Genomic DNA, 24380 nt, shown 5'->3' with positions numbered 1-24380 from the left:
TGACTATCCAACTATGCGGTATCAACAAGTCTAGTAAGCCAAAAATGGCAGGCATGACCTAATAAGAGTCGTTAGGCCAAAAATAAGAAGAAGAAGATCAAATGTGTCCACAATAGCACTACGGCCAGACCGTCCTGCATGAACGAAAGGCAATATGTGATAGACCAAATATTGAAGACTTGCTAGTGCACAGGATCGTCCGAAGGAAAATCGTTAATATCCCTCAATATCTTTTAATACATACATTATAAGTAAAGCATTGAAAGCTCTTAACAATAAATTGGTATGTTAAAATATATTATTACCACGCGCATTAACGCCCTACAGCCACAGTGCATCTTCATCAATAGTACCCCAGGCCGATGTTCATTGCACTATTTCTTCTGTCTATTTCTGTGGCGCTGGAAGAGCAAACTCAGAACGGGTCGTTACGGCACAAGCACGAAGGATTATTTTGCCTACCAAGATGACCGACGATTATGAGCCTTCCCCCTGGTTCGTCAAACGGCTAACCCAACGGTAATGGACTCGATGGTTATGCTTCATCCCCGGTAATCGATTGGGGGAACGGCGAGCACACGTGCATAGCACTCGGTTGGTTAATTTCTGGCCGATGTAAATTAGAGTCCAGCCATCAGCTAACATTCGCCGAGACTGGGCGAGAATCGTCCAACGGCAAAACTTTTGTGCCCCGTCTGTCTGTATAACGCTCACTAATTTGCAATAATATGTATGTGTGCGACTGTTTGTTTGTTTGAGGTACAGTCCCCCAACTCCTGGGCTGAGGTTGAGGAACAAAAAACCTAACTCCCACCAAAGCAAGGTTGGCTAAACACGCAAATAATGGCCAGTTTACGGCTACTTATACTCAGCGATGCCTCACACCGAGGGTGCTTAAAAAGTTGCCTGCAACAACCACACCTTCGCTGTGTGTCCGTCAGTGTTGGAAGATATCGGGGACGCAGCTTCTTACGCTCTGGACGCTCATCAACGCGTGCCCTGTAAGATACGGTGGGAACGTCAGCAACTGACGCCCTCATCCCGGCGAACTTGTCGGAAGTATAACCACGCCACCAAGGCATTCGGGTAGATAGTTTCCCTTGTGACGTTGTGCTAATGTTGAGTGTGAAGCAGCACACGAACAGAACAATAACACCAAAAGAAATCTCTCACACACACACTCACCCATACTTATATCCAGAGTAAACTTCAAGCTGTTAGTCAAATAAAAACAGATTTCCCACATTCACTCGCTCGTATCCGATTTGTCACCGGTAGCCCGAAGGTTCGTCTTAGAGAAGACCTCCGTGCTTTAGTTTGCGTTGTGGTTGGCCGTGGGAGAACCCATGTCGTCCAATGCACCGGTTGGTCCTGTTTCATGCTACTCTATCAAAAAGCAGTTTACTATATGTCATGGTTCGTTTTTTTTCTTCTTCTTGCTAGTGCTACTTCGTCCATCTTGTTCTTGGCGGGGAACGGGTGCGTCCGAAAGGACAAAAGGACCGTAAACGTGTGCCAACCACAGACAGGTGCGGTTGTTGAGTGCTGTGTGGCAGAAGGAACCAGGACAACGTCAGGATTAGACAACCACGAAGGGTGGTAGGGTAGATTCTTCGGATGGGCTTTTTCGAGACCCGAAACCTCACCTGTGCCTGGAGCGAGCTCGACCGGGCCTATGCCTAAGACACGTCATCCCGGGTCGATAAATGGTCCCGTGCAGAAGATTAAACAAACAACATCAAACTGAAAAGGTGTGCCGCTGAACGTGAAGGGTGTACATACTTTTTGCCGGTCTCCAAAAATACCGCAGCTCAGTAGCATCCGCCTTGCCTTGCTGAGGCTAAGGTCCTATAATGGTCGGCTTGCTAGCTGTAAAGCAGGGTTAGTGAGATTATGGAAGTACGCAAGTGAGAAGGTTAGTTTAATATAAAACTTCAACACTTTACTCTTAAATCGAGCCAAAAACCAAGCTAATAAGAGTTTTCTTTTTGAACAACACCTTCTTCCTGGAACTTTTCAACAAATTCAATTGCTTTGTCGAGTGTTTTTCCTCCGGGCTTGAATCTCCCACTCTTACCCAGTAGCTCTCAAATCCGAAAATCTCGATCCCAAGTTTTGTACCGTCAGCCGATCTCAGCCCCATACCCCGTACCGATGCTGTTGACGGCAGCATGGGCCGCCCACCACCCCACCACTGGCATGTTGGAATGTTAATTCTCGACAAGTAACAACTGTTTAAATTTAATTATCACACATCAAACGAATGCGCTGGTGAGACGTACGTGTTTGTTTGCAAGTGTTTGTGATGCTCCCGTCCATGATTGCCGGAGCGAGCGAGGCTGGCACCAGCTGTCGGCATCAGGCTTCAGCTACGACCGCTCCTGCTGGTACGAAGAATTCGGACGATAATTTCCATCCCAACTTCAACGGAACCCGGGGGCGTCACTCGCTTGTCTGGGGTGGCACACCGACAGACTGGTGATACTGATCTTAAGAATCAAAGTACGTACGGCAGTACCTTTTAACTATTGTTGCGACCAGCAAGACCTGCCGCTGCACTGGACTGCACTCAACAGGTTTTGACATTCCAAACACGACACTCGTTGGCCCATTTTCACTGAAAGGAAAGGGCAAACTGAATACCTAATACTGGCTCATCAGTGAAGTTGCCTGTCGTTAGCTCGCTATGGATGAGGTGAGAAAAGGCCCTTTATATTGACACTTGCACTCGAATTAAACGCACCATCTGGCCACTACTAGGAACTATAATTAAAATATCGGATTTATTACAATTACTTTCAATGCTGCATGCCAAGAAATAGTATCCGATAGGATGTAGTAGCATTTGCTAGAAAGGAAACTCGCTTTCGCTTTTAACTGGCAAGAATTCTTTATCCTCTTGAGAGACCTTGCGGTCTTTACAATTTTAAAGGTATGAGATAAGAGCTACCAAACTTCTGATGTACGGTTTTGTGAGACACAAAGTCCACCAATGTCCTAGAGTACCAAATAAATACATAAATAACTTAAAGATAAAATCTCAAAAGAACGACGCTCTACTCAAACACCTCCTGAATCTCTTCATCATCACTCATCGTGGAGATGGTGGCCGTTGTAGGGCGCTTCACCCTCGCAACGTTTACGTACGGTTCGAGATTAACGCCCGTCTCCGCCACCAACCGATCGAGTACCGGCTTATCCAACAGTTCCTGATGATACCAGTCGGGTTTCCTTTGCGCCAGCTCCCGTACGTAGTAGAGCGCTTCCGAGTGCTGTCCAGTTGCGACCAAACACTCTACCAGCAACGCTAGCAAATCCCATACACGTACCGGAGGTGGTGGATCTTGACGCTCTTCCAACCGGACCTTGATCAGCTTGATCACATTGCTGTACTCGCGCCGTTCCGTCGCATCCTGCAGCTCAATCACCCGTCTAACCTCAGCCATCGCTACCTGCAGCGTGTCGAGTGCAGCCGGTTGCGAAGCGTTTGACGCAGGTGCGGCACGCGATAAACTCTTGACCGCTTCCTGCAGCGCATTCAGCGCTTTATCGTAGTCCCGAAACTCGTCTATCTCGGCCTGGGCACAGTTGGCGTAAAAGTTTGCCAGCTGGCTGTACGCTTGACCCTTCGTGTAGAACGTAACTATGTTCTTCAGGATCTTTGCATCGTTCTGCCAGTTCAGTGCCTGCAGATAGTTGGCCGCCATCACGTAAACATCCTTCTGCCGGGACATACCGGCATAGAAGATGATCTTGTCCGTGTCGCCCGACTTTAGCAGACTCTTCATCGCCCGCACACGATCACCTGCCTGGGTGAACTTTTTCGTCGCCGCATGATAATCGCCCTGCTCCTGCAGTATGTCGCCGAGTCGCAGTAGCAGCGCTATGCGTTCCCCTTCCGGTAGATCTTCCTTGCCGGGTGTTAACAGTTCTGCCAACGTTTCGGTCACTGGGACACGATGTTCCGCGCAGACAGCTAGGGCGCGCGATAGCTGTCGGGCGTTCGCAAGCAACTGAACCGCTTTGTACGGTTGCTCGATGCCGACGAAGAAGTCAGCACATCTCGCCACCAGATCAGGGTCTGAGGAAGCGTCCAGCTCGGATGCGATCACCTGCAGTGATTCGGGTTGCTGTGATCGGAATGCCATCTCAACCGCTTTGTGCAACATCCCGGCACGATGGTACAGTTCCACCGCACGCCTATAGTCTCCCGACTCTTCGAAGTACGCCGCAGCGGATGCTTTATCCCGGGACCGTGCAGTACACGCCACCGTCCACAGATCATCGGGCAGATCGTTTTCCTTACAGATGCGCACCGCATTGCCGTACGTTTGGGCGCGGGTATAAAACTGTATAGCCTCCTGTAACTTCCCACTGTTCTCGTAATATCTGCCCAAATGGTAGCATGCGGCCCGATCACCACTCGCCCGCGCAATCTCATCCGCCCGTCCAACCTGCCCGATAAAGCACAGGATGCGCACCTGCGAGAACCAATCGCCCGACCGTTGGTAGATTTTAAACGCACCCTCCATATCACCGCTGCTCTCGACGTACTGTGCCCACCACCGCAACAGTTCCGGATCGCTCGTACCCTGCATGTACTGCTTCAGGGCCGCCGGATCATCCATCAGCAGCTGGCTTATGTTGTGCATCAAGCTACTCGTCCTCTCGTAGTACTGTATCGCTTTCTGCGTCTTGCCACACTCCTTCAACCACTCCGCGTACCGATGATACGTGTTCCGCAGATGCACCCGATCGAAGTGTTCCGCCACCTCCAACGCTTCCTCAAACCTACCCGACGCTTGGTACAGCTTGTTCAGCAGGTCATACCGACCGCACCGCTTGTACAGTGCTTCCGCTTCATCCATCATCCCCAGCTCGATTGCCAGCACGGCAACGCGTGCCTCCGGTTCCAGCGTTGCATCTTCCGTCGCTCGTCTCAACGCCCTCACCGACCGGGCACGTCTCAAATGCCCAAGACAAACTTTCGCCACATCCAACCGACCCGTCTGCACGCAAAGCCGGGCCAAATTTGCCCACACCGTGTCGGAGCGCAACGATCGGATGCAGCTAAACGCTTGGTCCATGTTCTCCTGCGCTACATTCAGGCTAAAGTTAAGCACCATCTCCCGGGTGGCCAGATCGCACGTATCCAATCCCTTAAAGTCACGCAACGATAGTCGGGCGATTTCATTTCTTCTCAACACGATCAGATGCGGCACACACAACCCAATCAGCTCCAGCTGTTCACCCGGACCATCCGTACGTGGTTCCAGCACCTCCAGCTCGGCCAGCTCCGACTTCTGTCCATCGACAAACAGGACATGTATTTGTGATTCGTGCTGCAACGCTCTCACGGACGTTTGTTGTCTCGGTAAGGGTTTACTTTCACACGCCAACAGCCTTGGGTCTTCTGCATCCCAGAAAAATCCAACAGGTAAGCAGATATGCCCACTGGATGCGGTCGTCGTCGAGCTTTCGCCTGCCTCCTTCAACCACCGACCACGTCCTGCCGGTTCGTGGGTGTGAAATTCTCGCGAGCTAAGCACATTACTCTCCAGGTTCCAGAGGTACAGCTTGCCGTCCGGTAGCAGCTGTTCGTTGGCGATGGTAAGCGCCACATACGTCCCGTTCGCGTTCGTCCGAGCCATGATGATTTCACCAAACTTTTCAAACAGATCGTACGCATTTTTCGGTGGCTGAAGTAGGCGGATGTCGTGCCGGGACACGTCATACAGCCGGATGTAGCCGTGGAAGGTGAACACGGTCAGATAGGGACCCACTAGATCCACCCCGATAGGTTTTCCTGCAACACAAACAAAAAATGAACAAGGTTAATAAGCTACCTAGGGAGAAGTTTTGTCAGGACATCACCTACCTTCATTACCGTTGAATACAATCTCCTGCAGAATGATACCGCTCAGCGAGTAAATCTTCACCTGTTCCGTCCCAAGCGCCACAATACTCTGCTCGTACAGATAAACGGCCACACACTCGACGGCAAAACTATCAACAAACGCAACCACCAACGTATTCCCGTCCGGATCTCCGTTCGCGGTATCGTTGCTCACTCCACCGGCAGCTGCCATCCTCCCTGTACTGCTCCGCATCGTACCAGCCTGATCGATCCGATACACAGCAATCGTTCGCCCATTCGTTACCACAATGTGTAGTTCGTTCAGCGCCAGATGGATGATCGATATGTCCGTGCGGAGTATAACTTCCCGTCCGTTGGCATGCCGCACCAGCAGTTCGTTCGATTTTTTCTGCGTCGCCCAAACGTTCCGTGCGTGGGCGGATAGTAACGATTGCTCCTTCAGGATGAACACACTCGACAGACAGTTTACCATCATGCAGGGCCGGTTCGCTTCGGTAGTGCCCCATACGAGGCTCTTGATTGTTCCTCGCACCGGTGTCACATTCGTCAGCTGCCACTGGTTCTCGGAGTTTGTGTAGGAACGGCCATATCCGGCTGCCGCTCGGCGCCAGGTATAGAGATTGCCCTGGCTGGTGCCCGCACTGAGCGTCTGTGTGTCCGCACAGTACGCTACACAGGTAAATGCTTCCAGCGCAACAGCACTTACCGGGGGTCGGTCTGTACCGGTCCGATCGGAACCGGCCGATAGCTCCATCGACAGGACGTAGTTATCGTTCGTCTCAATGTCCCAGATGCGCACGGACAGATCGCCGGTTAGAATGGCGAGTGCACAGCCGGCAACCCACGTTATAGCGCTCTTGGAACCGGATACCTTCCCGGAAAGCTTTACCCGATCGAGCTCAGTGATCTGCCCGTTGGTGTCCACCTCGTAGTGTCCGATCGTAATGTCCTCCATCAGTATTACGATCGAGTCTCTGTATCAGAGCGAGAAGGATGAAGATTTGTAAGTGTTGAACATTAGTCGATCAATAAAGCATCAACTTACTGCTTCGGATGCCACAGTATCTGCATGATCGGGATACTGTCACCACGCACGATCTCCGTGCACGTTCCAGTTTGATTGATGTAGTACAGTATACCGGCCTGTGTGCACGCGTAAAAGCAGTAGTTGTCGTGTACGCTTGCATGGGCGAGATTACGCACCGCCGTCCTCGGTCTCCAGCTAGTCAACTGATCCAGGGCCGCCTCATCACCAGCAACCGCTGCCCTGCAATACCAAAACGTCACTGCTTAGCTGCCCTGTCTTACCGCTCGTAGTAGCATGCTTACCGTGCCAGATTCGTCAGCTCCTTACTGCTAGCACTTTGGATCGATTTCCTAAATGTGATGTGCAGCAACGGGTCCCTCAGATCGTGATTAAACATGGTCAGAAACTGTGTTTGCCCATCGAACCGCCAACCCGTCAGCACACCCATCGCATCGGCCGTAATAACACGGCCACCCTTCTCGCTAAACTCTAGCAACATTATCGGTGACTTGTGTGGACCGTTTATCGTGGCGAAATCACGCTTCCCCTCAAACCAGGCATGAATTTCTCCATTCTCCCAGCCGGTGAGCAGTATCTTCCGTTCCGGGTGCCACGTCAACACGGTCGCCTGGGAAGTGGCATGCACCGGGAACGAGACATCCCTCAGTGGAATTCCCTAAAAGCAAAGGAAAAATGAAGTTAAGGTTGTTGGATAAATCCTTCCACTGGCTTTACCGTATCATCGAATATTGTAACCGAGCCACCTCGTTCGTTGCTGTACGAAGCAACAGCGAATATCGGTTCCACCGGGTGCCATGAGCTAACCGTGCTGATTGCCTCGCTGTCGAGAAACTGCACCTTCGTATCGAAGTATAGCGTCATGCCTTACGGTTCACTTTCGAACAGTTTCAATTAACAATACTTTCAACTTTTCATACACTAAACTACGTTTCAAACCTTCGTTAAACTTTGTGAAGCTTGCAGGTTTATCAGTGAGCAGGCTTTGTTTACGTTCCGGGCATAACAACCATCACCATGGTGACGCCTACATTCAAGGTCATAAAGGTGTTCGTGAACCAAGCGGCACAATGTGAACGGCACCTGTCAAACGGTGCTGTCTGTGTGTTGGTGACTACAGCGGACGCTTATTCACCTGTCTGCTTTCTCGCTTACGCATACGCGCACCGGTATGAGCGATTTTATATTTGCTATAAAAAAAACTGAAGATCGAGTATTATTTTGCCACATTTTATATCACACAGCACAACACCTTATAAAACTTGTTATAAAATATAAAACAGATTTTAATTTGGAAATAGCCTTCGAAATTAGGAAATTGTAAATTGTCATCGCTCGTCGAATGACTCATGAACCGCCATCGCTCTACTTCAAAATGAACGTTAACGTTTCGAGCGACCACGTGTTGAGTTGACTTATTAGATTATCTTTCAAACTACATCTACACTACTCTAAACGAACTTAGAGTTTTCTTTAAACCACAGCTCACTCGTTCCTACTAGTTTGGCCTAAGAGTGACTAATAAATGCTCTGTTCCGTTTTGAGGGGTTGCTGTTGTTTCACAATGTCGGTTGATCGTACCCCGCGACAGTGGCCCACATAGTCGAGCATCGTTCGTTTGCCGTACGGCCATCAGAACGGGGTAGACTGAGCGCAGCACAATGCTCGTGCGATAAGCCCTTTCAAACGCCATGTGCTAAGAGAATGAGAGCGTGGGTGATTAGGAAGCAGGAAGTAAGACACTAGATCAAAGCAAAACCATAGCCCCGTCGTTACGCCGATCTGCTGTAGTTAGAGTGTAGTTCTGCGCTGGTGAAGGTAATGTCTGCAAAGTAGTATCCGACACGTTTGGTTTGCGGTGTGGCCAGCCATGTATTGTGGGGTGGTAAAACTTGTGATAATAGTCCTGCTGCTGTCAGCCAACGGGCAACAAACGTCCGACACCACTGAAGAGTCTCCGGAAAGTTCGCCCACTTGGTACGATGAAGTCTCCAGCACGATCGGTCGTGAAGAGTACCAGGATTTGGACAATGTTGGAACGACGGCCGGCATCAATCAGGCATCAAGTGGACAAGACCTCAATCAATCGCCTACAACCAGCGCAACGGTTCGACGGTTCGAGTTGGTGAATGCACGCTTTCAGGACAACATTCACAGCATGAAGAATAGTAGCGCGCGGCTGGACATTGTGTTTCTGATCGATGCCAGCTCGAGTGTAGGGCCGAACAATTTTCAAAGTGAGCTACGGTTCGTGAAAAAGCTTCTCGCTGGCTTTGACGTTAGTGTGAACCGTACCCGGATTGCGGTGGTCACGTTTAGTTCGCGCAAAAAGGTGATCCGGCACGTGGACCAAGTGTCACGGCCAGTGCCCGAGAATGATAAATGTCTGCTGCTAAACTATCAGCTACCGAGCATCGAGTATAGTGGCGGTGGAACGTACACCTACGGTGCACTGAAGGAGGCGGAAGAAATCTTTACCGAGAGTCGATTCACCACATCCCGTCCGGGCAGCTTGGAACGCATCATCTTTCTCATCACGGACGGATATTCGAACGGGCAGAGTCCGATACCGATAGCGCAAAGGTTGAAGCGTAGCGGCGTCCAGATCATCACCATCGGGATCGAAACGGGTAATGATGAGGAGTTGGCAAGTATCGTAACGTCCAACGAACATCGCTACTTGTTGGCAAGCTTCGAGCAGTTCGAAACGCTTGTCCGGCAGGCACTGCACCTCGACTATCGTCATGGACCATCCGTACCGGTGGCTAATGCTTCGTTATGTGATCGGTTATGTGATAAGACGAAGCTGAAGGAGCAGAATAGTGCGGCACTCGGATGTTGCGATGATCACGCCACCTGCACATGTCTTACTACCTCCGGTCACTACCGATGTTCGTGTGAGGCAGGATATACGGGTTCGGGTTTGCGTGGCGACTGTCATCCGTGTCCGAATGGGACGTACTGGACAGCGAACGGTGTGTGCGAGTCCTGTCCCCATGCACGTCATATTACGCTCACGCTCGCAGCTACATCAGAGAAGGAGTGCGTCTGTCCACACGGCTACCAAGAGAATGAAGATGGGCGATGTGTTGCGATTACCTGTGCTGAGCTGCAAGCACCGGAAAATGGATACTTTGTGATGGAGCCAAAACCTTGCAGTCAGGTACTGAACGCTGCCTGTGGTACGCGTTGCCGTCCGGGGTATGAGCTAACCGGTAGTAGTATACGGCTATGTCAGGAGAACGGAGAATGGTCCGGCACAGAGGCAAAGTGTACGAGTAAGTATAGGAGACATTATGCACAAATCTGCCCACCTTGAACTATCGCTTTCGTTTTTTTTTTTAAATATCTCGTCGGTTATAATGATTGAAGTGAAGAAATGTCCACCACTGAACATACCTTACTACGGTATGGCCGTCTGCAGTAATCCTGACCTGGATCTGCTGTACGACTACACGCCACGCAACAAATCTTTTCTCCAAAACTACAGTATGTCAGCGGAACGCTTTACCGAAGAGATGCCAATCGACACCGAGTGCTCGTTTACCTGTGGTCCGGGATTCTATCTGAAAGGATCACACAACCGGAACTGTTTGCCACTGTCCAAGTGGGATGGCTTACAAACGACTTGTAAACGTAAGTGTCATACCTCTGAGAATAGGGATCTTTATCAAGCTATATCAACAAAATCACTATCCGTTCTATACTCTCCTCTTGAAGAGATCCTATGTCCAGCATTACCTAAGGTAGCATTCGCGACGTACGACCCCACCGACTGTGCCGATACCAAGTCAGCCTTCGGTACGAACTGCACACTGATCTGTGACTTTGGCTTCGAGATGAAGGGAGGACCCTCGACCAAACAGTGCGCCGGCAAAAGGACGGGCACGTGGAGCAAACTGAAGACGCCACGGTGCATCGACATAGCGCCACCGTACATCGAATGTCCCGGCAACTATACCGTACTGATGGACGACGATTACCCGTACGCCATTGTACGCCGACTGCAGCAACCGTACGTGTTCGACAACAGTGGCGACAACTACACGTACTGGTCGAAGCCCGGCATCAAAGAGGAGGGCACCCGACTCGGGCTAGGGGATCACGAGTTTAGCTATATAGCGATGGATGCGTTCAAGAATAAGGCTCGCTGTAGCTTTACCGTTACCGTGATCGATAAAACACCACCCGTCATCGAGAATTGTCTAGACGCTCCCCTACACTACGTCAGCGATAAAAGCAATCCACAGGAAACGTTTGTCCGCTGGGAGGAACCGATGGTGTACGATAATGCGGGGCGCAACATTACGATCACGCAGAACGTTACGTTCGGCTATCTTCCAGCGGGTAAACACGCGGTACAGTACCGTGCAGTAGATCTCTCCGGCAATGAAGCCGAATGTGTACTGACGGTCGAGGTTAAACAGTACACCTGCGATGACATACCGGAACCTCGCAACGGGTTCTCGATCTGTGCGTACAATGTCTCGCACGTGTGGTGTGAGATTGGCTGCAAGGAGGACTACATGTTTAGCCTTCAGCCAGAGGAAACTATCCGCATGGTTTGTGACCGTGCACGGCCAACGTGGGGCGAACAGCTAGACGTACCGGAATGCAGTAAGGTGATCAGTTCGTCCGGTGTGGAAAAGATCCTCACAATCCGGCTGGATGACGATATGGATCCAGCGCTCTGTAACGATACGGACGCCATCAACGAGGTATCGGAAACGTTCAGTGACGGACTGCGCGAGGAGCTGTGCGGAGCGCAGCAGGACTGCACACTCATGACAACCTTACCGACCTGTTTGCCTGGCAAAAGTTTATCACAAACTGATACAGACGAGTCTGTCCGGTACAGTATCGTGAAGCGTAGCGTAGAGTCACAAAGCTACTCAACGCCCGAACCGGTTCGCGCGAACGATCGGGCGTTGGTGAAGATAATCGTCTACAAACGCGTCTCGCAGGAACTTGGCCTGTGGAGATCGGATGGGAAACAATCGGAAAACATTAAAGTAAGGACCGCTTCTTTAGATCGAACACTCCAGTGTGACTGTAGTCCATCTTCAATCTGTCTCCTTTTTTTCTGTAGCGTATAAAAGAGGAGCTTGAGAAGATTAATGGCAAGAAAAAACTGCGCCGTCGACTGGGATCCCTCAATTTGGATCTCAGCGTACTGAAGCTGGACGAGAAGATACGCTGTGCAAATGGGAGTATCTCAAAGAAACTCGTTTGTGGTAAGTGGATGTTGCATGCTCCTAATTTCTGGACATCTTAATCAATTTAGAGCTCTTCTTACAGTACACTGCCCTAGAGGAACGTATCACAACTACACCACCAACATCTGCGTCAGCTGTCCGATCGGTTCGTACAACGATCAAACGGGCCAAACAGTGTGTCAGCCATGTCCGGAGCATCATTCCACACGCAAGCTGAATGCCAAGCATGCCCACGAATGTAAACCTCAGTGTCCGCCTGGTACGGTGGCCCGGTTGAAGCTGTTGAAGAAGTCGAAATCGAACGGCGGTGCCGCCGGGACGATCAAGTATCACAAAACCCTCATGCCCTTCTGTCGGGCTTGTGAACCGGGAGAGTATCAGGAGCAGTATAACCGGGCCCAATGTCATCCTTGTCCGGCTAATCACAGCTCACCACGTGGTTCGAAGTCACCCGTCGACTGTTTCCCTATCGGCGGGCAGCTTTGCAACGATAGTGGCTCCAAGGTGTGTGGCGCATATGGGAGATGTATCGCCGAACCTGCCTCTCCGCTCGGTTACCGTTGCGTCTGCGAGGAGAACTTTGTTGGTGAACATTGCGAAATTGCGTTGAATCCTTGCGGTTCGGCACCATGTTTTAATGGAGGACAGTGCATTACTGCCAACAGTAGTGGGGGGTTTGTGTGTCACTGTCAGCCTCCCTACACCGGAGGTCCCCTATGCGAGTATTACGTTGATCCGTGTCGGTCCGACTACTGCCTGCATGGTGGTACCTGCGTCGAAGCGGATGGTAGCCCATTCTGCGAATGTCCACTAGGCTACGAGGGTGATCGATGCGAATGGTCCAAGGACTTTTGTACGCCCAATCCGTGCGAGTTCCAGGGTGTGTGCGTAAACGTCGACGAGGGTTACAGTTGTGCGTGTCCACGAGGAAAGACAGGACGTCGTTGCCATCTGGAACCGTGCGACTACTTACCCTGCCCGACCGGAGCGTTGTGTTTGAACGGTGCGAACGATACTGACACCAGACACCATGACAGGTTCGCGGTAGTGCTGCAAACACAGCAGCAAAGCTCGATGCAGTACTCGCTAAGCTACGTGTGCGTTTGTCCGATAGGTCTGCGAGGCAACAACTGCACTCAGATCGACAATCCGTGTGAAACGGTAAAGCGACATTACTGTCGAAATGGAGCAACGTGTGAAGCTGTCAAGCTGCGTAATCTCACCGAAAGTACTGCCGATGACTACGACGACGAGAGCTATCGCTCGGTACGCTGCCATTGTCCACCAGGGTACCACGGTAACAGGTGTGATCTCTTGCTATCCGCCGCCTTTGAGTTTGACTTTCCGCGTAGTGGTGTACATGCCTACGTTAGGCTGCCGGCACACACGAAACAAGACGGGGCGCTGAGATCGATCGGTATGTGTGGATGGTACCGGACGGATGATGATTTCAACTACGGTACACTACTATCCTACGCTACAGCTACAGCAGACAATGCATTCACAGTGACGGATTATAGTGGACTAGTACTGTACGTGAACGGTGCACATGTCGTCACAAACGTCTCTCTAAACGATGGTGATTGGCACTTTGTTTGCGTTAGCTGGACAAGCGATGGAGGACGCTACACACTCTACCTCGACGGAGAGCTAAGTGCACAGGGATCGAATCTAAGCGACGGTGTTCCGATCCAACATGGAGGACTGTACGTGTTCGGACAGGAGCAAGATGTACTTGGAGGAGGTTTCAGTGAGACGGAATCATTCCGAGGCCGCATGGCGTACGTAGATCTCTGGAACCGACCGCTTGAGCTGATCGAAGTCCGCCGCTACTATCGAACCTGTGAGCCTTACAGTGGGAATCTGATACGATGGCTAGACTTGCGACTGCAAACCGTTGGACAGGTACGCGTAGTAAGTTCAGGTTTTTGTCGTGATTGTCCACGCAACCATTCCCTGCCGAATGGTTCGGTTAGGTACGAAGGGATGAAGGCACGGTTCTGGTGTAACGAAGGGTACGAACTTATTGGACCGTCGTTCGTAGAATGTTTACGCACCTCCCAGTGGACTGCTGGTGTACCGTTTTGTAAGCGTAAGTATGCTGTCAGGCAAATATAGTCTTCTTGTGTGATTAAGCTAGTTTTTTGCTCTTCTGTAGTAACTCGCTGTGGTACTATTAATGCTCCACTGAACGGGCAAGTCATACTATCGAAGACCAGTTTCGGTGGTGAGGCTCGCTTTACCTGCGATGAAGGCTTCCTGCTAGATGGACCAGATATTCTGCACTGCACAGCACGAGGCACCTGGTCGGGTTCTGTCCCCGAGTGTATAAGCATCGTCAAGTGTTCACCATTGGTGCTGGAGGAGAATGATGGCAGAGCACCGATCATCTACGCAACCGAACGTGGAGCCATTCCACGTCCGCTCGCCAGCTACGATGTAGGCGTGCTGGCAGAAGTACGATGCTTGCCACAGTTTGCCCTAACCGATGATAACCTTCTGACGTGTCTGGAGAGTGGCCAGTGGGATCTGCCACTACCAGAGTGTGTTCCAGTTCCGCCGACGACCACATCACCACCAAACGAGCGCCAATCGAATCTAATCATACGCGTTAACCGACGACCGGACGTACAGTTCTGGAAGCACCTGCGAGACTATCTCTTCCACGGCTGTATACCTTCCAACGTACCAGGACGGCAGCTGTCACTGTTTTGCTATTCCTCTTCCGGCACCATTGCCGGCAACAACTGGACGGATCTGAGCGGCTTTACGCTGCAGAAGGATGCGCCAGCCGTTACAAACATTGACGTGAAGCTGCTCGGGTTTCTGATGCGCACCGTCAAACCGGACGTGAGTCGGCTGGTGCCAGAAAATCTGCTCCACTACATACTGTACGGTACGGTTGAACCGATAGCACCGGAAATGCGCTACCCGGTACATATCGAGAATGCGTATCGGTACGTCATCTGCCAGTTTATCGACATCATACTGATGGATCGGGAGCTTAACTACGATGACGAGCTGGTGGTGGACATACGGCAGGAGGAGAACACCAACACGAAGATTAAGCATTTGCTTAAAAACGTGGCGCAGGTTGTCTACCAGCAGTATCATCATCTGCTGGAAGAGCGCAATGCACGAGAGTCTGCGGCACTGAAAAAGATCATCGAGCTGGCAGATGGTTTAATGCCGGCGGGGACGAGTAGTTCGAAGATCGCTACCACCACAACTACTGCAGCGACACCGCAACGTTGCCCGTTAAGTCAGCTACCAAGCCCTCCGATCGATAGTCACGTCATGGTGGTTGAGTTGCGTACGGCTTTCCAACGCCAACAGGAAGAATGGCGGTTTGAGAGCTTGGTATACAGTGGACTGCAGGCAGATCCTGGTGATCGCATCCAATATGGATGTGATGCTGGTTTCAGTATGCGTGGTTCCGGCGTGACGGAGTGTGGTACGGATGGCCGGTGGAACTTGGTGGAAGGGTTCTGTGAGGGTGCGGTATGCGAGAATCCACCCAGCAGACCTTATATGCTGATTGCGCCTGAATCCCGGGACAGACAGTACTACGTGGACGATGAGATCGAGTATCGGTGTGAGCCGGGCTACACGATCAAGGGTCATCCGATCGTGAAGTGTCAACCTAATGGACGCTGGACGCCAATGATGGCACGCTGCACACGTACGTATTCTGATGTAGTTGTTCAGGTTGACAGCAGCCTTACCTAAACCATTATTTCTTCGCAGGCATTTCTTGTGGACGACCGAAAAACTTAGCCATGGGGAATATACTGGCGGGTACTTCATTCCTGTACGGTGATTCACTCAAGGTGCGGTGTCATCAACACACGGTGGATATCACCTGTCAATCGAACGGTCACTGGACACCGTTCGATGAGTGTTTCTAGTGAGTAAGTGACGCAGAGTAGCATGAGACTAGGCTAGAGATACAATATGCAAATACAAATACAATAAAAACAACACATATTTATAGAACACTTCACACTAGTTTTGTGCGTACTGAGTAAGAGTGAGTGAAAGAGTGAGTTAATGCTTTCTAAAGAATGATTTGCATCAACTCTTTGCAAAGATTTTTTGGAACTCGTTTGAGATTCGAATCGCAGAGATTTTCAACAACTCACTCAGAGTGAGTTTCATTATAACACGACTCTCAAAAGAGAGTTGTTAAAAGATTCAAATCCCGACGGTGAAGGAGTAAAAATGAATTATTTCACTGAAAAAAATTGTTATTCTCATCTTTACTACACACAAAGAAAGAAAGGAAAAAAAAAACCCGATGACACATTTTGTTCAAGTGAATAACCTGTTCGTTTAATTCCGTTTGTGTTTTTGTTTGTTTGTTTTTTTGTTGTTTGTTGTTGTTTTGTTTATTCTACAAGATATAGTATTATCACCCTTCCATCTTAATCCATCTCAGTTTTGTTTCAAGCATACACACACACGCACACCTCTCTTTGCATAATAAATGCGCAGTTTTTGTTTATATTTTGGGGGTTGGAAAGTTTCACTAATTCAAAGTAGTTTTGTTTTTCTATTCCGAGCCAATCATTCTCAACTTCAATTAATTGTCTTTAGCCCACCGACATGCGTACGGCCCACGCACTCATCAAATGTACGAATGAACATAGGCAGGGATGGGATTTTGGTAGAAAACTAGTAGTATTTTAGTAATATTAGTAGTAGTTGTAGCATTAGTACTTAGGGTAGCATTTTGTTTCCTTTCTTTATGGATTTTGTTGGGAGGACCTGTTGCAAAAACCTAAATACTGTTTTCTTCAATTATTTGTGCTCTAGCTTGCCTACACCTGCATTCATTCATTCGTCACTCGCCTCAGGAAGTATTCGCCTGTATCATTATTGATTTGTTGTTGTTTTTTTGTTCTTATTTGCTGTCATCTGAACGCCGGGTCGTTTTATGGTTATGTACAGGAAATGGATAAAAATGTCTGTTAAGTGTGTGCAATGAATATTATAATAATTCTGTCCTATCTCTGCCTAATTTGCCGCATCTCATCTCTCAACGCACGCTATGTACTTTTCTCCGCTATCTTGCAGCGACCAGGAAAGGTTTGTAGTTTAGTTTTTGGAGTGTGTCTTTCAAACATTTCTTCCTATCTATTTGCTTTCTCTTTTTCTCTGTACCCTTCTTCTTTCTTTCTTTTCTCTCTCTCTTTCTTTGTCATGCATTTTACACTTGATATGGCAACATAAACTGAGCGTTTACAATTTGTTACCGTAACGAAACAATTAACAATTTCCCTTTTCTTCCACTCGCATAAAGAGAGTCCATTATGATTGATTGCAGCAATAGGTTACACTTGGAGAAATCAAGATAGGAAAATTAAACAATTTTTTTTAGAAATCAAGGCAATCTTTTGTTCCAAAAAATCAAAACTTACGTATCTTGCAAAAAATGCAGGGTTTCTCAGGTCGTAAAACAACGGTCTTCTTGTTTAAAAAAAAGACGATTTGAAATATAACAACAACAAGACGTGGATTGCTTACGATTGCCAGTGTTATATCAAATCACGCCCATTGTTATAACCATGTAGACACTTGCTGTATAAACGCACACACACATCCGTTGTACCTTCTTAAGCTTCTCACTCAGCTTTTATCAACCGTTCCTTGCCTGGCCTGTACTCGATACCCCTTGGTTCGTGGCTTTGCTATTATAGTTTTGCGCTTAAATTGTTCGCTTTCTACTCTCTTGAATTTGTTACAATATCTACATAAAATATTTCAATTGTTCTTGCCTTCTGTGTGTGTGTGTTTATTTGTTTCTTCTCCTTCATTCCTTTTTTTATTTGTTAACGTTCCCATTTGTGTTTCATTTCAGTGTTTGTCTTACTTCCACATCTTTCTTTTTTCTTGCCTTCTTGTTTCACTTTCTCTTTTCCCCCTACTTTTGTTTTGTAAGAGTGTTTGTGTGTGTTTTCTGCTTGTGTATAATTTTGTTCCATACTTCTTCTGCTAAACGGTTTCAGTATAAGAATCTTTTTGTTAGCTTTTCATATCTATTGCATATAGTGTCGGGATATCTTTTCTTGAGACTGGCGTGAACGTGACATTAAGTTTACGTTGAATTGTTTCCTTTCTTTTAAAATACGTGAAGCTCAACGTAGTCATATAGTAGCTCTTAATACCGTATCTGGGTTAGAATCGTGATTGGATTGTTAAATTAAACCAAAACAAAAAAAACAAACTTTAAAAGTAAAATGCTTTTTTCCGTTAAACTTATCTCTTTATAAAGGCTTTTTTGAATATTACTTAATAAAAAAATTAATTATTCATTTAGTATTTAGCCAAATCGTAACATTTATTGCAAAATAAAAAAAAAACAAACCAAACTAAGCAATTCTTAAAAAAAAGGCATGTTGTAAAGTAGTTAAGTGTTACTAGATCACCAAAATATACACACACACGTAGAAAGAACTAAACAAATGCTGTTCTCTTTTTTAGTACTATTCCTCTTATTATTGCAAATGTATTCGTCCACACCCAAATTTGAAAGCTATTTAGTGTATATATATCTTTTATTTGTCTTAAATATCTTCTGTTATTCTTTGTAGTATTATAACGTTCTCTACCTCCCATCTGTATATGTGGCCTTCATTCATATCGTCCATCACACCGGGTAGATAATGCTAACTGGTTTGTCATTTTAGATTGTTTCTTCTTCCATTCCCATTTGTTTCATAACCCCTACTCATCGTTTGTTTGTTTTCTTTTGTTTTCTTTCATTTGTTTACTGTTCCTACTTATGATTTAGGCAAAACTACAACTTCTCCATACACACACATACACACCCGTATGTTACATTCATACTCGTTGCACTTTCATATCAGTTTGACAATGTTTTTAATCGAATCGGCCGTTACTAAGAAGTATTTGTTAGTATTTTCTTTTTTGTTAATCAGTTAAGTTTTTGCTTTTGTTACTGGTTTTGTTTTACTTACTTGATTTTTAGTTCTGCACTTTAACATTTCTTGATTGTTTTCTTTTCTTTTACTGTATGTGATGTCGTTTGTTTTTCTGTTTCTTTTGCATTGTTTCACTTGCTCACCCGTGATTTAAATATATAATGTAATAGATGTAATGGAAATGTGTTCAATCATATAATTTCATATTCTAATTGGGTTTATCTTCCTTCTTTTTTGTGTGTCGTTCATTATTTTCTCCCACTGTCAGCATTTTAAATTACATTTATATGATTTTATTTTTCTTTTAAATTTTTGTAAGAATATAGGGTTTTTTCTTCTTTCTTTGTAATGTTTTAATTTTTTTTCTATTCTCCAGTTCTTCTTCACCTATGATTTTTCTCCACCTTCTTCATGTTCCATTGTCTTAAGTCTTCCACCAGTTCTCGAGGGTTTTGTAATGAGAATGTTCAAAGCAGGAAAAAGAGGAAGAGAACCGATGTGCAAAATGACATTACATTGTATTTGTTTTGTTTTTTTTTTTGTTTTTGCTAAATTCAAAAAAATAAATAGCTAATAAAGTTTGAAACCCTCTAGTCGCGCGGCACTACCAACATAGCGATACTATATGAATGCTTACTACGGTCTCGTTACCATACTGAACCTGATGAGGATTGAGGTTTTTATGCAATTTATTACTAAGTGCGTTAAATTAGCATTTAATACCATGGAATTAGTGTTAGTTTTTTTGCTCACTATGGTTTTTGTGTGTGTGCGTGCTTTTAATGTTTTACTGTTCTTTTTTTTGTTCATTTAAATACTGTAGCATTAACTACAGGATCAAAAGCTGCTAATTTTTTAAACCAAAAAGTACACATCGATATACTCGCCCAACAGACGCACGTACGGACCCTGCGCTGATTTGTTATAGTTTTCTCGGTTTCTATTTATATATAATATATATAATATGTATAATACCAACAGTATGCTGATCACTCAGAATTTGTTCTCCTATCTTTGTATTGCATGTTTACTTGTGTGTATGTGTTTTGTTATTCTTTTGTTTTGTTCATAACTATTATTATGATGTAATTTATTTTATCTCTTCATAATATATATGTATATATATAAAGATACAATTCTAATAGGTGAGAGAACCACAAACATTTGTTTTGTTTTTTTTTACAAATATGAGAATGCTTGCATAAATGATCAATATGGTACAGATAAAGCTAATATATATATGTTCATATATGCTCCACTTATTAACAGTAGAGATCAATTTGTTGTTTGCTTCTAAGGATTCAATAAACGCTCCCATGTTCTTTTCTTCTTCTGCATTTAAATAGACATGTACGCCAACTAGCGCGTGTATGTAGTTCAACTAGCACTTCTAGGGTGATGAGGCGGGGATGGAGAGAGAGAGATAAATGGGGGATTTTAGGAGAATCAGTCACTTTTGCCAACCTATTTCTAACCTTCCGCGCCTTCTACTTGCTTTATGACCTAGATTGGTTTTACTTTGTTTGTATGATTTTTTCTTGTAATGAAGTCAACAATATGGCCGATGGTGGTGCTTCATCCATACAGCTAAGAAACTAAACCAAAAATTGCGCAATGAGGTTTTTTTTCCCCAGTGTTCTAGTGATTGAACCATCTGTCAGTGTAGCAATAATTGACCAAAGGTGGCACACCACTGTGCACTACTACCACTAACATGTTTTGACAGCACAAAGCCTACTGCGCGAAAGAATGCAGTCGGTGCAATTAGTATTGAACTTGTGTACAGTAAACAAGCGTACAGGGGTGAGAAACCAAAACTTCGCGTCTGTATATAATGTGTGTTTTTTAAGGTTTTTCGTCTAGATAGACATCCAAGTGACGTTCGTTCGCTTAAACGCTTCTAATTCGCTTCTGTGTCTTTCAATTGGGTTGCGCTATTAGTCGTACGTAGGAATGCAAAAACACACACAATTTGAATTGAATCAGGCTGTTACACGCAAGCACTACCTTCCATTCACTTTTCCTTTCACCTCTCTTTAAATATTCTTCTTACTTACATAATACCTGATTTGTTGTTGTTTTGTTTTTTTCTAATTAGTTTTGTTTTTTTCCTTCTTCAACCTTCTCTATAATCCTGATTAAACCGTCCTGTTTTACTCTTGTCTTGGGGGGAAGTGGTTTTGGGGTTGTAACAATTTCACAAAACGGTGGGTTATCTTTTTTAAGGTTTGATTCTTTTTTTTGTGTAGGAAAATTTCAATCCGCTCAATCCGTTCAACGGTGCTGTGACATTTGTGCGTCTGGGAAGGTTGATAGAGCCGGTTTGGATGGGAGAGTCTGGCCAATCGATTTTTCGTTTTCACACACCAGTTCAGAATTTCGGTTCACTTACAGGCGGGAGCGTTTACTCGCTTACATATAAGAGGCAAAAATGTCTACTTTTACATACGTACACTGTTGATTTCTACTCTCGTTTCTGATGCCGACTTTCTCGGGTGTGATTGGTTTCGCAGAACTGTACCTTTTTTATTCGGTAGTAGTAGTAGTAGTTGTTGTAGTAGTAGTAGTAGTAATAGTAGTAGCCAGAACCGAGGCGTAAAGCAACACGCGATATGGCTATAAATAGGTAGCAAAACACAAAAAAAAACACGGTACTATCCTCTTGTGTGTATGAGACTTTTTTTTTCCCGGTAGAAATATAAACAGTTGTTCATCTAAACAGTTGTTCTTGGCGCCTTGTGAAGCACTGAAATAAAATAAAAGAGAAAGTATAATAAAATGTAATAAAATAATAAATATAATAAAATATAATACATTTTACAGGGACTAAAAACACAAAATATTTAAACTGAAAATTTCCGATAAAAAGCATTTAAAAAATATCAAATAAAAAAACCCAATGTTTTTTTTAATCCTGAAATAAATTATTCATTTAATCCACAGAAGAGAGAAAAAAATGTTTCACGACGTTCCTGATATAATGTTTTTTTTTCCACTCGCTCTTTGTTTTGTTGCTTACAAGGGAGGTTAGCTGAATACGTATTTGGTTTTGCTCTGTTAGCTTTTTCCTTTGTGCCAAAGACTTTTGTTACGTACTGTATGGAAAACTGTGTGGTTGTTTTTTTTTTTTCTTTTTACCGTTATGATTTCATTTGCGCGCCCAGTATATTGTTTCTGGCTATAGATTACTATTTTACCTTAAGTTTGCTTGTTTTCTTACCGGGTTACACACGCTTTACACTCCACTCTCCATCTTTCGCCCTAGTAAATTTGTTCTCTGCCTTCGGCTGCACTGCTTTTCGCCACTTTTGTATTATGTTTTGCACACTATTACACTGTAGATAAAGTTTGCTCAGTAAAAAGGTTATCGAAAATATACGTCATTTCTTTAACATTCAGTTGTTAGTTTGTATTTTGTTTTTGTTGTTGTTATCTCCTTATTTAATAAATTAGAGTGCAATTGCTGCGTAGTTTGAGTATTGGTATAGTTTCCTTTTCGCTCTTCTGGTTTGTAATTTAGTTGCATCTTTCCTGTTGATTTTATTGTTATCCATTTGCGGGGTTCTTTATCATTTGCGCATCTCTGCATTGCTATTCTTCCTATTGCGTTTGGTTTTTTTTTTAACCTTTCTTGTTTTGTTTTGTTTGATTTTTTGTGAAAGATCTCAAAAGAAAAATAGTTTTTTCGTCGTACTGCACATTACATGTCGATCGACCGAATGTTGAACATGAAAAATGGAAAAAAGAAGTGCGCATGCATACCTTTCATAAATATAAAGCTTGGATCGTGGATTTGCGTAACATTTACACTTAATGCTGTTTCTCATCATTGTCGCATCACTTTCTTTTTTTTTCTTCTCGTAGTGGTATGAATTTGGAATAATATTTTTTTTCTTTAAATACCTATTAAATGAATGTGTCTCATCGCCATCGAGTTGATCAACACTGTTTATTATTGAACCACTTGCTAGCGCGTCGCTACTCTCTCTCTCTCTCTTTCTTTCGCTTTCTTTTTTTCTCTTGGGACGTACAAATGTAAGAAGAATGTAATGTGCTTGCTTATTTGTTTTGTTGTTGTAATAGCTATCTCATATATCAAAAAGAAGAAATTATCACTACACTTCCTAACACTGTTGTCACAATACGCAGGAGATGAAAAAAATATGATAAGAATAAGATTTATAATAAATGTAAATTTGTAAACCAGTTATAATATTACAGAATTAAGCTATCCATTCCAAATCGATTCCGGCTCTACCTGCTGCTGTACAGGTTGCCCGTTGTAATGTTGACATACAGGGTTTTCCGGCTCATAACAAAACTGTTCCCATGTTTACATTGTTTACATGTCGCACATTTTTGGAAAGCAGTCTCAAATTGCGCATACTTTCAAACATGTGGACAATTGTTTTGTGCCGTTCCGAAAACCTTCCAAGACACGGGGAGTATGTTCTCTTACAAACGCGGGATTTTAATTTACACTCACCGAAGAGTACTTGATTCAGCGTGTTATGCATTCTGTTTCAAATTCCGTTACGAAATGCACTTCATCCGGCACCCAGCTAAAGGGAATAATACAATTGCATAGAAAAAAAAACAGGGGTTACAAATATTGCCCACCAGCTTTTTTTTTTAATCGCTTTACATACATCAGTGAATATCATGTGAAAGCCTAACTAGGAAGGTAAAATCATATCAGGATAAACCAAAAAACAAAAAGCACAGGTGTGTACCTACTAAAGCGTACGAATGGTAAATTTTCCTATCAATTTTCACAACACATATACCTGTGGTCGCTATTGCTTCGATTCTATGCTTTCCCGCCCGCCGGCCAAACGGTAATTGGTGAGCTCGGTAAAGCACAACTCGGTGTGTGATGCTTGCGTGAACGATGAGATCCGAATTGACACACGTTTGTGGGAACCTTTTTGTAGACTCAAAAACTAGCAGAGAGATCATGCCTGGCTTGTGGTTTCTTTTCATTTGTTGCCCCCGTTTGTTTCGTTTAAATTTTTCGTTTCGTGTACAAGAAATCAGTGCTTTTTTAAATAATCGGGTCACCAATTTAACAGTCTGTCTGTCGCACAAATGCACCTTTTATGCATTGCATTCTAAAACCAAAAAGCGCGCACGCCGAGCATTAGCATAGATAAGATTTAAAAAAAAAACAAAATCCAAATAAGAATCCAAGACGCACGAGGAAAGACTAAAACAAAAGGGCTTGTAGTTATAATATCGATTATGCTATATAGAATTTAAATAATTTTAAAAACCAGCAGTAGTACGCACAGTAACCA

General features: G+C 45.3%; 2 protein-coding genes and 1 long non-coding RNA gene across 3 annotated transcripts; 2 read left to right on the top strand and 1 right to left on the bottom strand.

Moving 5' to 3' along the window:
- Positions 1 to 398: 398 nt before the first annotated feature.
- LOC118508205 lies at positions 399 to 2002 on the top strand. Its single transcript, XR_004905755.1, has 2 exons — positions 399 to 1364; positions 1444 to 2002. It is a non-coding gene; the product is annotated as an uncharacterized LOC118508205 (long non-coding RNA).
- A 762-nt stretch (positions 2003 to 2764) lies between these two features.
- Positions 2765 to 8334, bottom strand: LOC118507484 (intraflagellar transport protein 140 homolog). Its single transcript, XM_036046005.1, has 5 exons — positions 7641 to 8334; positions 7208 to 7581; positions 6924 to 7145; positions 5879 to 6852; positions 2765 to 5806 (listed from the first exon to the last, which is right to left on the bottom strand). The coding sequence occupies exons 1-5, from the start codon at positions 7785 to 7787 to the stop codon at positions 3057 to 3059; spliced, it is 4467 nt and encodes a 1488-aa protein (XP_035901898.1). The 5' UTR covers positions 7788 to 8334; the 3' UTR covers positions 2765 to 3056.
- A 184-nt stretch (positions 8335 to 8518) lies between these two features.
- Positions 8519 to 16383, top strand: LOC118507384 (sushi, von Willebrand factor type A, EGF and pentraxin domain-containing protein 1-like). Its single transcript, XM_036045841.1, has 7 exons — positions 8519 to 10201; positions 10296 to 10559; positions 10644 to 11935; positions 12013 to 12157; positions 12222 to 14231; positions 14298 to 15821; positions 15887 to 16383. The coding sequence occupies exons 1-7, from the start codon at positions 8794 to 8796 to the stop codon at positions 16045 to 16047; spliced, it is 6804 nt and encodes a 2267-aa protein (XP_035901734.1). The 5' UTR covers positions 8519 to 8793; the 3' UTR covers positions 16048 to 16383.
- Positions 16384 to 24380: the final 7997 nt, after the last annotated feature.

This window comes from Anopheles stephensi, chromosome X (assembly GCF_013141755.1).
Source record: "Anopheles stephensi strain Indian chromosome X, UCI_ANSTEP_V1.0, whole genome shotgun sequence".
NCBI lineage: Eukaryota > Metazoa > Arthropoda > Insecta > Diptera > Culicidae > Anopheles > Anopheles stephensi.
Note: the sequence above shows the minus strand (reverse complement) of the source record. Positions and strands in the feature narration are given on the sequence as shown.